Below are 15,929 nucleotides of genomic sequence, written 5' to 3'. Positions count from 1 at the left end.
CGCACCACCCCTCCTAGCGGTAACTGCCGGCGCAGAGGTGCCGACGTAAGGAGGGGCGCGGGGAGGCACCTGAGGTACAAAGCGAGCGAAAAAGCTAACGTTGCGTAAGGGCAGGTATGTTTATTTCATGAATACACCACCGCCTTCCACAGGGTAGCTACGGAATGTTGTACGCCACTGAGTTTCAATACTGCAGCTCTGGAAAGGATACAGCCATAAATATTTGTGTGCCACAAGCAAGAAAACCGTTACATTTAACAGAGCGATTTACCACAGGGAACACAGAGTTCATGAAAACGTGTTGAGCGTCTCTAATTTTAATTCTTAGTATTTTCAGAACTTCTGCTAGTAATTATCTTCGTTACTACACGTTACAGCGGTTAGCTATGTATCTACACGCTATATTTTTGGAGCATTTCTTGTGATCTTTGCAGTACTTTGCTGTCCATCTCCGTAATCCTGTAAAGTGTAGAGGTGCTGTATACCAGGTACATTTTAGACGGTAGTTTTTAATCACTGTAATTAAATATTCAACAAAGAACATATTTATCACGTAACTCCCACTAGCAAAAAGTTTCCCCCAAAAATTGTTTTGCTAATGTAAGAATATACCAAAACACCAATCACACAGATGTTTATAGCAACAGTTTAAAACAAGGTAATCCACATACCGAAGCACAAAGAGTATAGTACCACTGCTGTTTAAAATGTGCAAGTACTGTTTAATGACCTGAACAGAAAAAAGCACAATATAAAACTCACTATCATCACTCCTCTATCCCACTGCGGCTCATGGCTAACCATATACTGTTTAAAGGAAGAGTGGCTTCTTTTATAAATAATGTTTTGATAGCATTCGAGAATTTTAAAAAAAAAGGTACTGTCATTGTGTATTTTGCTACTATAAATATAATGCTAGTACGTTGTGTTTCAGTCCCTGGTTTTGCAGAACCAGTACGGTTTGTTCGCAAGTAAGCCGACGCGTGTGGGCACGTATTTGCAGTCCCCCAAGAGATGACAACATTGTGACACATTCGGCTTTGGATGAAAGCACGCAGCTGCATACACAAGTTATGTCCTAAGCCACCGCAAATTGTAAGGAGAACTGCAGGGTTTTATAGCATAAATAAATGGAGCTAAGGAAATCAGTTATTTTAAATTGCTTCAAGATAACAAAATACCGTATTTTATGTAATCTCATGGGAGCTTTAGAAAATCATGAAAGCACAGAGAGTTGCGTTTCTATAGCATGATACGTAGAACCGTGACTTAGCCTCCACTAGCCTGAAAGCAGCACCACGTGGAGGATGGTCACTGTCTCTGGGCGAGGAAGAGTCACTCATTTAGTTTTAACTGCAGAAGTGACAGAATGATATTGTTCAGCTCAGAGAATGACTGTTCTCCTGTTTTCTTTGAAGTAAGACTTTAAAAATACAGCAGTAAGTCTAGCAGATAGGGAGGATGCTGAGCAGACAGCCCAGCCACATTAAGATGACGCTCTCTTCTTTGATCTTGTAACATGGCTGCCGATTCCCTCACTCAGGTCTTTCTATAGGACAAGAAAACACTTCCAATGTGCAAAAGAGGAGAGTGGGACAAGGCAACTCCAATATGTTGTCTGCAACTGCTAAAGACTGCTTTGTATCTCAAAACCCAAGGGGAATTTTTTTCTGGAGGCTGAGGGAAAACTTGTTGTATCAGTTGTTTCCAATTTGTGGAAAAAAGTATCTTTGAAATAGCAATGAATAAATGGATGATATGGAACAATTATTCTGAAGTAATGCGAGTGAATATATGTCACAATAATATTTAATAGGTGAAATGTACTGACACAGAAAATTAAAAGCAAATATTGAATATATTAATATGCAAAGTTTTGTTTGTATTTTGAAATTAAACTATTTTTGTTGTGCCTCAAATTCAAATATAAGCCTTACAAATATCCATAGCCTCTGTTATAAATTACACGAACTTCTAAACAATACTTGTCAACATTCAAATCTCAATAAACTTTGGCAGCTCTTTGGTAAATACTTATAAATATCAGTTAACAAAACAGTAAGAAGGGAGTGGGGAGGCTTCCAGCAGGGAGCCTCTTTTTTTTTTTTTTTTTTTTTTTTTTTTTTTGAAATTCCACAAAGGGGAACAGAAATGAGAGAGCTCCCTAAACAAAAACTATATCCAAGATTGGTATATTTTAATGAGATTAGTAGCTCATCCTTTTCTCTGTCTACTCAAATACTATTACATCAGGATTTTAATAAATTTCAGACAATTTTTTGTGCTCTACCATATATACATATCCAAAATTTATACACAAACAATAGTGGCTGTTTACGAGTAAAGTTAAGTCTCAGTGCATTTGACAATTAATTATTGCACACAGAATAATCTCAAATGCCCAATTATTCTACTGGATAAATGTAGCAACAAATATAACCTCTTACATTTTTGAACATCTATCTTTCTGTAAAATCTTGCGTTGGTGACACCTTAGGTGCCAAAGAAGTGAAAGGATCTGTGGGGGATCTGTTGCTGGTTATTCTTGATGGTACAGGAGGTGCAGGTGGTCTTCTTGCTGGCATTGTGTAGAAGCAATCCGTAGAACTTTTATTCCAGTCATTATCAAAGTTAAAGTCTGAACCAAGAAAAGTACTTTGTTCAGTGCCCAGCAAATCTGGAGATCCAGCTGACTTCCTGGAACTGATTCGCTTAAAATCTGGAACACTTTTAGATGGCTTTAGCTTTACATTGAAATTCTCCTCCTCATCATCGAACGTTACCCATCCTTTTGGCTGTACATTTTTTACCATGAGAGATTTACTTCGCAAGCAAAAAGTGTTTTCAGATGCATCAACAGAAAATACAGGCTTGCTTGTATTACAACTGGGGGGATTTAGAGAAGGGAAAGGATTGCAAGCGGCACGTCCTTCTAGTAAATGTGAAGTTATTTTAGACTCTTGCGTTTCCGTTCTAAATGGGTTTCCAGCATTAGGAGTTCTTTCAGTGAATGGATTTGTGCAGTTCAGTCCAGTAATAAATGGATTTGGAGAGCTGCGCCTATGTTCTTGGGACGTGTTGAAGGTTGGAATAGGAGGCGTTGCTGGCATGCAATTTACAGTATTCAAAATATCAGCATTTCTTTGTGTTGCTGAAGGCAACTGTATCAACTCCTTTTGGTTTAAAGTCGGAACAGGTGATGTTTGAACAGACGTCTGCATCTTTGACACAAGCAGCTTAAATGACAAATCTTCAAAAGGGTCACTGTCTAACTGTGTTTCAAGTTTAGTGCCGTATGTTCCATTTGTTTTAATCTGGAAAGAAAACAAGGTGCTTAGTAATCATGTGGCTGGCTGTTTTAAGATTATTTCTAACTCCCCATTTCTCACTCTTCTATGAGAAGAAAAGAAGCTCTTGGGCTTAAATTGAAGCTTCACTACAATTCAGTTGTAACTTGCCCAATGCACTTGTAGTGGAATGATTGCTTCTTTTCTGGAAAACACTAACCCTTAACCTCTTCTCTGAAGAAGAGCCTACTAGTTGGTAAACACAATTTTCCCCCTTGTTGGTTGAAGCAACTTGAATCTACTTTATGCAGGTCAGAATCCTAGCCAAAAGCCCTAGTGGACATTGTATAAGAAAATCTTTAAGAAACTTGGGAAATGATGCTGTATTCTAAACAAGTGATAACCCAGCACAAATATGAAATAAAAAGCTCTAGGTTTCATTGAGAATTTATAACGCTGATGTTACAAGCAATATTTAAGCATCACAATGAAAGGAAAAAATTAGTTTTATTAGTATATGCACTTCAGACATTTCTGTGTAGACATAGGCATCTGTAGGCATCTCCAGTGCTTCTTGACATGTGAAAGTACAACCATCAGTTTGTAATATTTTAAAATGGCAAGTTATCATTGTTTAGAATAATACCAAATGGAGAAGACAGAGTTTTCTCCACAGAACTTCTCATCTTTTAAAAACAAAATATTCCTGGTTTTATAAATTTCTTCAAACAACAATGCAACTTTTATACTTTGTAACAACTGTCCAGAAAGGTAGAATATCTACCTTTGTTCAAGTCATCACATTGACAGAACAGATTTTGGAGCTTCCCCTTATTAAACAAATGCAAAGAATTAAACAAATGCAAAGAATTAAGCTTAAGTTAAAACAGCTTCTGAGAATTCAAATTTCGCAAACAAATTTGTCATTTTAACACATTGCCTTAATATACCCAAATAGTTTGGATATTTAGCATGAAAATTCTGTGAGCTAATGTTTTGTTGAACCAGGATGCAAACTAAACTATCAGCTAAAATACAATATTATTATAGCCTAAGCTCAATCTTTAAACCTCTTGTTTTTACTGCATTTGTTGTGAATAGTTTGAAGCATGTCTCTACATATCCACTGCCTAAGCAGCTATGAAAAATTAGTCTACAGGCTTTAGAGACTGTCAGGAATACTATAAGTTTTTCCCAATGTATCCAGTATAGCAATTTCTTTTAAAAAATTGCAGTTGTAGCTTGAATTGGTTGGCAGGAGAAACGAAGTATGCTGGCAACAATGCATTTGCTCTGGTGGTTTTTTTGAAACAACAATGTCGGTTACATGCATCCCTGGTACTACATCAGAGAGTTTCTGAAATAGATGAGGCCTAATGTTACCAAACCATAAATAGAGGAGTTCCAATATTGGTATTTTTACATGTACATAGTAAGTGTTTTGGAAAATACTATTAAAACAAAGGCATCAAGTAACTGAGGGGGGAAATGTGAAAAATTGAACTGTAGAAAGAATATAAATCAAATGCAGCTTGACACCAGCTGGTTAAGTTCTGCGTTCATTAACCAAGTTATCAAAAAGTACAAGATCCCAAAGAAACTATGAATCCCAGTTGCTCTTTATTGTAAGTAAAAATGTGCTCTGAATAATTCTGGAACCAAATGCTTTTAAAATTGTAACAAACAGTATATTTTACTTTGGGTAATAGTAAGTTCTCTGTTCTTTGAGAAATGTGAAATATGGGTTTTATTTTGAAAAAACTTTGGTAGTGCAATTGCATCAGGATTTATTTGTATTAAAGAGAAATGTTAACTCCAACACCTACTCATTTTTTTCCAAATAGACTGAGACCAAGAGATTCAGCAGTGACTAAGCAACATACGTGAGGTTCCAATTGTTTCATAAAAGATGATGAAGCAAAATATTGGCTATGGCACTAATAAATACAGTTAACAGTATCAATTTTAATTGCATTATGAAAGGAAAAAGCAAACTATGGTATGACAGTCAATTCATTAATGTGGACAGGTGATTTTTAACGTGGATGAGACTGCAGATGTATGAAAACAAGATTCATACATCTTTTCTGCTTGAATAGATGGAGACCACATACAAGATTGGTAAATAGTCAGATACCTGTTACCCTGATGGTTGCTCCTGCTTGTGAAAGAGAAACAGACATCAAAGGAAAGAAAATTAGGAAGAAAATCCAAGTAACAAAGCAACCTCATGTTAAAAATACTTTAAGTTTTCACAAAGCCATTTTTTGAGATATGAATACAAACCAAAAATATTTATTACACATTAAATTTTAAATTTCTATTATATTCTATTGTAAGACTTATAAGCTCTACCATTAAGAGTCAAAAAAAACCAGCTCAAGCCACTTCTAATGTTATTTCCATATAGACATTCATTGTGCAGCTGATTGTGCTGTTTTTTGAAGACTTATTATAAGAATTTGACTATTGACGGTCTAATTCTAACCATCTATTAACATGAAAAGCACTATAGCCCTCATTCTGGGAACTGTGTTGGTATAATCACTCATCTAGAGTAACAGCTTTTCAAGCTGAAAAAAAATGTAAGACTTCTCGTTCAATCAAAAACCAAAATCTCCTTAATTTACAATAAATAAAACTATTTACAATAGCTACTTTTCTTTTTTAATGTATTGCTTGGTAATCTATAGTCTTGAATATTCACACTGTATACAAGCAATTATTTTTATAAGGAGATATTTAGGTTCTTAAGTATCACAATCAAGTTTTGAATCAAAGGATGGGCTTGGAATCCACTACCTCTCAAAAGACTTTGGATTTATTTAAAGACCTATTCTCAGAAAACTTCATATTTACAAATGATGATCAAGAAATGAAATAAAAATCATTTAACTAAAAAAAAAAAGGGAAAAAAAGGAAACTGAAATAAAAAAACCTAAGCTGAAGGCAATAAATGAAGCTCAAATTGGGCCTTCCTTGGGATTGCACACCCTGTGTTAATGAAATAAATCTGATTGCAGAGAAAATTATAGCTCCCTGAACTAGCCTTAAACAATCTGGTTTGGATATTGTTACCAATATAGCTACAACATTATACAGCTGAAAAACCTGTTTACAGTGTTCTTGAGCATATTGTTGATTGCTGTGTATACTCACAGATAAATGTAATTTTTGTAATAATTTTGAAAGAACTGCTTGCACCTCTTTCACAAAATGATCAGTGGTAAAACGACATTTAGGTATGAGGCTTTCAAAAGTGACACAATGCAATCTGTTTCTATTCACAAAATTGGTACGTTCTCAAGTACCTTATGCCTCCATGTATATTCTCTGCTGGCAACACTTCATACTTTCTAACAAACTACAAAAAGTCCTGATATTCTATCTGTATATTCAAAAATAACCTCCGTTTTTTGGCCTAAGTTTCCAAAATGAAAAAAAGTTTACGGGTAGAGAGAGGGGTTCAGCAGAAAGAAAGGAAGAACATTTAAAGATTTTTCAATTAGAATTCTAAATCAACTCACTGAGGACTGAATTTGGCTGCTTCATTGTGGTACAAAATAGGTATTAACTAACTGCGTCAGTGAAAGCAGGCTTCAGGTGTAGGGATAAGGTAAAAATCTAAAATACTGATGAAAACCTACGTAGTCATAAATATCCACAGCTGAGTTTGAGTTTAAAAAAACCCAAACACCAGAAAACAAAACCACGAATTTACTCTTGGTAAGAACTGGGAACAAATCCATCAGCTTCAACAAATTTGTGCTTTTATTTAAGTAGTGTATTATCCGGCCTAGCACCTGATACTGTAAAAACTAACAGCACTGGCCTTTAGTGAAGAAGTTTAGCCATACGTATACGTAAATGACACTGAAAACCTACTTCTGCATTTTTTAAACAGTAGTAAGAAACTATGGCTTTTCCTAGAAAAAGGGTTTTTTTTTGAAAACAACACTCTAAATGGTTCTGGAGTACAGAATATTTATGTTACAGTATTAAATTTTCAGATTATTTTGATGTGTTTCTATATTTTAATTGACACTGGCAAATGGGAGAAATGTATTTCTATTAAGTATCTATCAGTATCATCTTCCTGCAATGAATTATCATCAACATAAAGCACCACATCATGCGATCTATAAAGCTTACTTTATAATCAAAACCTGTGTTAGCTAGTTACTATACAATTTAAGTCATGCATGTGTCATTATAAAATTAAATTTCTTAGGCTGAGTATTTTTCCATACAAAGTTGTCAAATGACTACATAATTTTAAGAACAAGCTGTTCATAAGATTTTGTATGACAGACTTATAACTTAAGTTAAATGTTTAGCATTTGGGATGTTAGTTATTCACGGACAATACATAAGCAATTAAGTATTATCCTACTAGAGCCTGATGATCTTTGAATCCAATCTTTTGACCTTTATTTTTGTTTGTTTGCTTGCTTTAGGAGTTTCTCGCAAATCTACAGCATTCGGTATGAGCTGTGTTAATTTACATAATGAAAAAACCATATATACAAGGTTTTTTTACTTACTTGCTGCTGTGAAGGAGCAGATTCAGAAGGCAAACTGTGAGATGATCGGCTACGAGGAGGCGGTTGTGGGGGTTCCAGACTTTGTGGGGCACTTGTTTGAGATGGATGCGATGCCACAGGTATGAGAGGCTCCTGCATCCTTAGCGCAGGCAGGGGCTGAGTGGTGGGCTGAGCAGGTCCAGCAGCCTGAGGCTTTAGTGGTTCAGGAAGCAACGGTGAGCCTGCAAGTATATTTGCAGTGTTTTTCATTGTAAAGAATTGTAATAGAAATCTTAATGGCTGAGAGAACACGTGGCTGTGGAAGCACCAGACAGAACTGCAGAAGAAGGGGCCGTAAGAATGGCAGGTGTTCATAGCAATTAGATTAGAAGTCATCAAAAGCTCAGCCTGTCTCCATTAAAAATTATTACTATAGATACAAAATAGAGAACAGAAACCATGTCATTCTTAAGTGTACTTCAGTTGTATTTAAAAGTATTTTGGAAGTCACTATTATAAAAGGCATATTTTGATATTAATACAATTTAAAAAAAACCCTTTAAGTTTAGGAAGTGGCTTTGAGAGTCAAACATAAACACTATTCCAAATATTATGATTACAGAGCAACCGCTGCAGAGAACGATCCAGTGATCAGCACCTCTGATAGGACACACTAATGTGCCCAGACCAGAACACAGCAATCTGATCGAAGTTTCTCTTTATGGCATGAACTCTGTGGGTCTAGATCTCCTCTGACTGCTGCCTATTATCTGATACAGGTTTACAATACTTGTGGATGATCAACACTAACAGAAACTGCCAAATGTTACTACATTCGGGAATCTTAATCTCTAGTGAAAAATGAAGACATCTGTTGAAAACAAAGCATTCAAACCAGAGACAGTACCTCTTGACTGAACAGTGACATTTATATTTAACATCTAAAGTACACTTACCCCTTGGTGGTTCAGCTGGTTTGGTTTGAGTTTCAGGTCCTGGTCTTCCCCCAGAGGGACGGACATGGCTTTGTGGTGCACTAATAACTCCAGCTCGAGGTGGAACAGTCTGACATAATAATTGGTAAAAAGAAATTATTTTAGTTCTACTTTGGATCTGTAGTCATCTACTGTTAAATGATTCAGGATAATTAGGACTCTGTGAAAAATAAATTCTTTAATCAGAGTTGCTGAGCTCATTTTTTATGCACATATAAAAGCAAAGAATCTATTCTCAAAACATTATGAGGGTTCAATTTAAAGCAAAGGATTTTTACAACAGTTTTCAACTTTATATAAATATTTACCTGTGCAACACTGTTTGAAACTCTCATTATTTTGTTAGTATTAGCAAGTTAATTTTACCTAAGTCTGTGAATTGTTGTAAGCAATAAAAACAACAACTACTTTATTTGGCGATCTTGAAAGGACACCTTGATTAACTCACTGTCAATGCAGACTGTAGACACTTTCTACCTTTTAGGCTATAATTATAGCCTGCCATTTGCAAACAACAGCTACACTCAATTTTATACAGTGAAAGTCCAAGATATGCATAAAAGACCATGGTTTGTTCTTTTATCTGAAACTTAATGTTTGCTAACTGTAAGGCAGTTACTCCTGTTCCTCAGCAAACAGTATTAATGAAACAGACGTTCTGCCTCATCTGGAGGCTGGAGTCTTCCCAAACTTGCTGGAATAGAACTTAATATGCTGAGAATGGAATTGCTTTCATAAAACAAAATTAAAGAGTCTACATCAGTATTTAAAGAGAAATAGGAACCTATTCTAGATTACAACTGAAGCTGAATGAATTACAAACATCACATCTGAAAGGTGAATGTAAAGTGTTGGAATAAAAATGCTAGATTTCAGGGGGGAAAAAAGATCATGAGGCAAGAGAGTTTTTAAGATGTTTCCTCTAAAATTTTGTGTACTTGGTATATTCCGACAAAATCTTAGTAACAGTGGATGTTCTAGAAATTGTTTTCAGAGAAAACCGCATTACACAGCTCTCTACGCAAACATGATTTAAAAACAAGCAAATAAATGTCACCACTGCAAAACAAGTATCATCCTTGGTCTTACTTTTACTAGATGTATGTACTCTACTTCGAAGATTTGGTATATCTGATTCATTATGCTTGGCTGAGTCTGTTTAACCACTTTCTAAATGCTTTAAACCACCTAACCTCCGAAATATCTGTCTTCCCTTTAATTGCCAAGATGCATTTTGTCATTTCTTTGAATATTCTGAAAGCAGGCAGAAGGCTGGTTGGATTAAATGCCAAAATGTATTAAAAAAAAAAAAAAAAAAAAAAAGAGATACATCAAAAAGGAACAGAAGAGAAACAGAAAGGAAGTCTGGGATAATCCTCAGGACCACTCAGTGGGAAATGGCGCCCGCCGTGGCTACTGTCCCTGGTCCTGAAATCCTGGAAATGCTGCCCAAAAAACAAACTGCCAAAAAGGAAAGCAGCAGTGTCAGTTAGGAAATCCAAACAAGGGTTGAGCTAAGGCTTGAAAAGCCAAGCAGATCTTAGGAAATGTTTTTTCAGACCTTCTATTACATTTGTTTGTTGTGGGTTTTTTGTTTGTTTGGTTTGGTTTGCTTAGGTGTTTTTTAAAGAAAGTCTCAATGTCTGCAAAAGAAGAGATGCAGTCAGCTTTGTCCTGTCAAATTATGCCGGCAATTGCAGTACTGTGGTCCTTTCTGGAAACGGGCAAGCAGCTCTAACTGTCATCCAGCCTGGGTGTTGAGAAGCACAGCACAAGAGAACGGTACTACTTTTTTTTCCATCTTGCTCATACGAACAAAAATTCTTGCACTTATGCCAATTCCAAGATACTGGTGGAGTCTCTTCTGTACGTCCATTTTTTTTATTGAATTATTTTGACTTAGAAATGGCAAATCCTGTGCTGGCTCCAGATTACAAAAAAAAAAAAAAAAAAAGTGAGGCACATGGTGATAAATGAATACATTCTTTCCTGTGTATACCAGGTCGTCTTTATCCAGATTTTAGAAGAGGGCATTTTACATTTCTGGGAAAATAACAAAAAAGCGCAAAGATCAAGAACTGTTCACTGTGAGAATCAATCTCTTTGAGAAAAACGAATCAGCAAAAAGTGATTCCAATGGTAGCTCTCAACAGTAGTTCTCAGTGGTTTCAGTATTGTACAAAAGTACAATAGAAGTGGCAATCCCAGTAAGGTACAACTCCTTTAAGCTCTACAACAACTCTGATATCTCTGCACAGCTGGCAGCGTTCTTTTGTTTCTTGCTCATTTAAAAGGTGGAAAAGGACTCTACAACCTTCTATAAAACAAAATTATATGGATTTAACTTAAAATCTTGTGGTTAGCTGCATCTTTATTTTAATGGCTTCTTCATATTCTCTCTCTCTCTCTCTCTCTCTCTCTCTCTCTCTCTCAACAATTGGTCTATCACTTTACCTGAAAGAAAGATGTGGCATTAAAGAAGAGATGTCATATTTGTAGATAGGTCAAAAACCTCATCAGTATCTATCCCAGTGACATTTATGCAATCAGAATGCTTTTTAGCCTTACTAAAGACACATATCTCTGCTCTCCATCCTGTCAGTGTTGTCGTGAACATTATCCCAATGAGAAAAGTGAAATGCCTTAGAGAAGGAAAACAGAGTTCTCTAATGACCAAGAAACTGATAAAAAAGAGCCAACTTTTGCTGCTTTTTAGTCTATAAAACATCCAGGTATGAAGAGGTACGATCTAAGTTGAAGAGCCTGGAACTGCCACAACAGAGGGAACAAAGTAAGCACAAAGACTGTGGTTGCTGTAGATACAGAAAGAAAAGAAAAGCCCTTCAATGCTGCTGCAAAAATTCTCTCTGAAATACGCTGCAAAGTCTAAAGAATTATCAACAAACAATACCATTTCTTAGTACTTCTTTAAGACGAACTATAGCTATTAAAACACTTTCTCCTTCCCTAATGCAAGGCTCCTACTTGCTGCTGTTAGGAGAAATAAGGCAGACGTCTTCCTTCTCTTAATTTCTTGCTTGTAGTGAAGCATTAAAGCACCCATAAATCCTTCATTCAGTTCCTTCAGTTCCTTCAGTTCAGTTTCAGAAATAATGAAATGCAGAACTAATGTTTGTTGAAATAGTTGAATGTTTCACTTCTATGTGAAGACCCTTATAACAATTAATTTTTAAAACAAGGTACAATGTTCCATTACATACCAAGCAATCAGCAATATAATACATCAGCTGCCTATATAATGTATTAACTGCCTGCAAGCAATTAACTGCCATAAGGATATACATTTCAGCACAGAAGATAATACATTTTATCATGCCAAATCACCAACGTAGTCAACAGGAATATATAATACAAAGAATAACTTTGTACTTTGCAGTTATTTGGAAGTGGACATAAAATGTGGTATTATTTGGGAGCCTATGAAGTGACTGTGTAGAGTGCAAAACAATGAAGTCATGTCCAGTGTATAGATTCTGAAGTATTTTTAGTCAACAGACAAGAATTGCTGAGGGAATTAACTCATATAAGCTGTAAAATGACTAGTCAATTTTGCCAGTTTCTTACATGTGTTATGACTTACAAAAACCCACTACCAGCGTAATAAACTGTAAAAACTTAGGAGGAAAATTATTTTAAGACAGAATACCTACCGGTCTGGTTGTACCATATCCAGCAGTTCCTGCACTTGAAATTCCAGTTGAAGGTGGAGGCTGATTACGAACTGGAACAGATATTAGAGATCGCTGACTTAGAACGTATTTCAAAATCAACTTCTTTCTGTAGTATAATTAGTACAAAGCATGTATCTGTATTACCTAAGTTATCTTTTCTTTGTGTTCCAGGACTTTTTTGTGCTTTGAAGCATGGAAAAAAAAATTACATTATCTTTGTTAGATAAGCTACAAACGGTTATTATACGGCAACGGTACATTATCACTAATGGAAATGGGAGCAAAAAGACATTAGTGATTTTTTTTTAAAGTTGTTACATATTGAAGTCTATCCATCAGCTAAGCTGTTACTCTAGCACACTCTTACCCCATGGCACATGTGAGGTAATTTGACCTTTCTAATTACAAATTAAGTCAAATCACCTCTTATTTGTTGCAAGCTAAAGACACCCACTTGTACAGGTACCCTGTGTTCTCTATTGTGCTAGAAGAAGTTGTTTTCTTTTGTAGTATATTCTGCAAATATTCTAACAGCAGTCTTTAAAACAACATGAACTTATGTAACATGCTGATTCAAAAAAATCATGCGATCAGAAGAGTATATCTGTAATTATACACGGTTCAGCAATCTACAGGGTCTACACCAAAGTTCCTGAACCTACTCTCTTTGTTTATGGAATAAATGTATTACAGCACCAACCTCAACATTTACATGCTGATGCTAATGACAACCTGGTATGCAACATTCAAGTTGTGAAGTGCAAGATAGGAAAAAATTACCTTTACCTCAGACAAGTGCACAATTTCTAACAGGCAAAGAGGTTTAGGATTCTGGCTTGTGTTTCTGTTGCCTATTTCCCAGGAAGGTAAAATCACCATGTCAGTTACAGTAACTGGAAGGAATACTCTGTGGTACATAAGACACTTAGTTTATCAAATCGGCTTCCAGTTGTCAGACAACCCTGCTTTCTTAGAACCGGTTAGAATGGGTTCTGGGTACAGTTCTCAGTAATGCAACTGGTACCCTGAGCAACCTGGCGCCAGTTTACCCTACTGTGAGCAGGAGGTTGGACTAGATAACCACCAGAGGTCCCTTCCAACCTGAACTATTCTATGCATATAGTGATTTTGCCAATTTAGAAAAATGAACCAGCATTGTAGCCAAAATTAGTTGTAGTATACAGGAGGATATCTTGACTGTGACTGTGATAGGACTTTTATTGCCATACCTATATTTGCTACAAAGGGACATGTTCCTGAGGGGATAGGAAGAAACCCAAAACCATGACTCTGCTGGCATGGCTAAAACAGGACCCATTCAGCACTATATGTATATACCCCAAGTAGAATAATGCAAGAGAAATGCTTCTCATAGACTTATGTCACATACATTTAGGTATCAGAATCAAAATACCTACACTGTGCTCTTTAGAAAGAAAATATTAAATTATAGACTAAATTATTTAAATGGCAGTTTCTCTCCCCAAAATATATGAACGTATGTAGTTCTTTATGAAAAATTAGGCTTCCTAGAGTCCTGATTTAGTTACAGGTATATTTACTCTAGTTACAGGTATTTACTCTAGTAATCAGTCAGCTACAGCTTCCTCTGAGAGTCAGCCTTGAAAGCATTCTTCTTGATTAGTGCAGTCTAAGTTTTCACTTAATTTTTCATAAATGAAGGCTGCCTTCTATAACAATTCATACCATCACTGAAAAACAGGAAGCAACTTGGCTGTCTGAAAACTATGTTAAATAGAAGAAGACAGATCCTACACAATAAATACCTTCATGAAACCACCTTTAGTATCACGAGGGCAATAATATTACTCGGGTATTAAATTAGAAATCCGTTTCTAGAATACAAAAATTGTTATGTTACCTTCTACTTCTCTCCTAGCTACCCCAGGACTGGGAGGAGCTCCAAGACCTTTTCAGAGAAAGAAGAGAAGCTGTACATTGCATAAGAAAAGCAGTAGATTGAGAAAGTAAAACCAGAAAGAACACTGCCACAAGACAGCTTTACATAATTTAAAAATGGCCTAGCTAGATTGTAGTTACTTGTAGGAGATAACTGTAGCAGCATGGGGAAACCAGACCGATATGAATTAGAGATCAGCCAGTATGATCATGTTTAGAAGTATGCTATTATTTCAATTTTACATTACAGTTGAAAGATAATTTCATGTCTTCAGTATTCACTCTCCACAAACTTTTGTAAATTTGGAATGACATTAAATGTCAGTCTTGAAGCTCTTCTAAAGCAGAGCACATATCTATACTCAAACACTTGAAAATAAACAGGTACATCAGTTACACCCTGCAACATTAAGTCTGCTTCCTGCAATTTAGGAGAATACTACGTAGTATGTTTCTGCCAAGACTACATTTGAATAAGCAATTTTATGGAAGAAATATGTTTCCCACTTTATATCATGTATTGTATCCTACAGAACTGTATCATTAAGTTATCTCCAAGCAGCACTCTGTACTTGGGAAAGCTGTATCAACTGGTGCACAGTAGATGTTACAGTTCAGATTGAGAGAAAGAAGATTTTCAATCATGCATAACCATGCTGAATTATTTTATTTCTGCAATATGATCAAGCATATACTGGGTCCATAAAATTGTACGGTAAAAACATGGCAGGACACAGATAACACTAGACAGTATGCAAGGAGAAGTCCTTAAGGCATGCGCATAGGAAAAAGTAACAGTAATATCTGGCAACTCTGGAGTGGCTCAAGTATACAGGAAGGAAAGGGAGCCAGTGTTCAAGAAGCCTACCTTAAAAGCAACTTTTGCCTTAGCGATGACACAGCCTCATGCTTTCTCATCATGTGCCAATGTGTGGTATCTGCTCAGGAGCTCTCTATGATCGGGAAAGAGTGCTGTGAATTTTGTCAGATATGGGTGGAGGTGTCACTCAGAGTAGGAAGAGTGAAGGTTGCAGATGAGGCTGGTATGTGATTATCTCCAGAGATGTCAGATCTCTGGTTTGGCTGAACATCTGGTTCAAAGATGTTAAATACTGGCATGTGTTATATATTCTGGGCGAGTTCCAGGCTCTGCCAATTAACATTAGATTTCCATTGCAGAAGTTTCTGACAGAACTTCTCTGAGAGAGAAGCAGCACTGAGGAGGGATGAAGAGCAAGTGTTTGTAAGGAGGGGGCACAGGAGGAGAGCACTGCCCGAGAACATTTCATTGCTTTCAGGTACTAGCTCTGCCCTTCTCCCATGCAACCCAGAGGAACCCTGGGGGAGAAAAGAACCTGTAGGTAACCTGTAGGCTATGAGAAGCCTGCCTGCTAACTGGAGGAAAATAAAGGGAGGTGGACAGCAGCCCAACAGAGTACAGGACACTCCTCTGAACCCTCTGTGGTTACAGAGACATAAAGCTAACTGTTCATCTCAGGGTGTTAATGGAAA

General features: G+C 36.4%; 1 protein-coding gene and 1 long non-coding RNA gene across 12 annotated transcripts in view; one reads left to right on the top strand and one right to left on the bottom strand.

Moving 5' to 3' along the window:
- Positions 1-25: 25 nt before the first annotated feature.
- Positions 26-8,760, top strand: LOC309599906. Its single transcript, XR_014230362.1, has 3 exons — positions 26-114; positions 7,745-7,950; positions 8,433-8,760. It is a non-coding gene; the product is annotated as an uncharacterized lncRNA (long non-coding RNA).
- The window catches only part of SYNJ1 (synaptojanin 1), a 67,106-nt gene continuing 51,297 nt past the window's right edge, over positions 121-15,929 (bottom strand). For 5 of the 11 annotated variants that reach the window (XM_082331708.1, XM_082331712.1, XM_082331711.1 and 2 more), the window contains 6 exons: positions 14,380-14,427; positions 12,642-12,680; positions 12,477-12,547; positions 8,767-8,875; positions 7,832-8,052; positions 121-3,314 (listed from right to left, as the gene is read on the bottom strand). In XM_082331708.1, coding sequence (XP_082187834.1) covers positions 2,460-3,314; positions 7,832-8,052; positions 8,767-8,875; positions 12,477-12,547; positions 12,642-12,680; positions 14,380-14,427 — 1,343 coding nt within the window. In that variant the 3' untranslated portion in view covers positions 121-2,459. Of the gene's footprint in view, positions 3,315-4,360; positions 5,449-7,831; positions 8,053-8,766; positions 8,876-12,476; positions 12,548-12,641; positions 12,681-14,379; positions 14,428-15,929 lie in introns of those variants that run through there. The other 6 variants (XM_082331714.1, XM_082331716.1, XM_082331710.1 and 3 more) reach the window with 5 other exon arrangements.

The sequence above is a fragment of the Platalea leucorodia genome (assembly GCF_965183815.1).
Source record: "Platalea leucorodia genome assembly, chromosome: 2".
In the NCBI taxonomy this organism is placed as follows: Eukaryota; Metazoa; Chordata; class Aves; order Pelecaniformes; family Threskiornithidae; genus Platalea; species Platalea leucorodia.
Note: the sequence above shows the minus strand (reverse complement) of the source record. Positions and strands in the feature narration are given on the sequence as shown.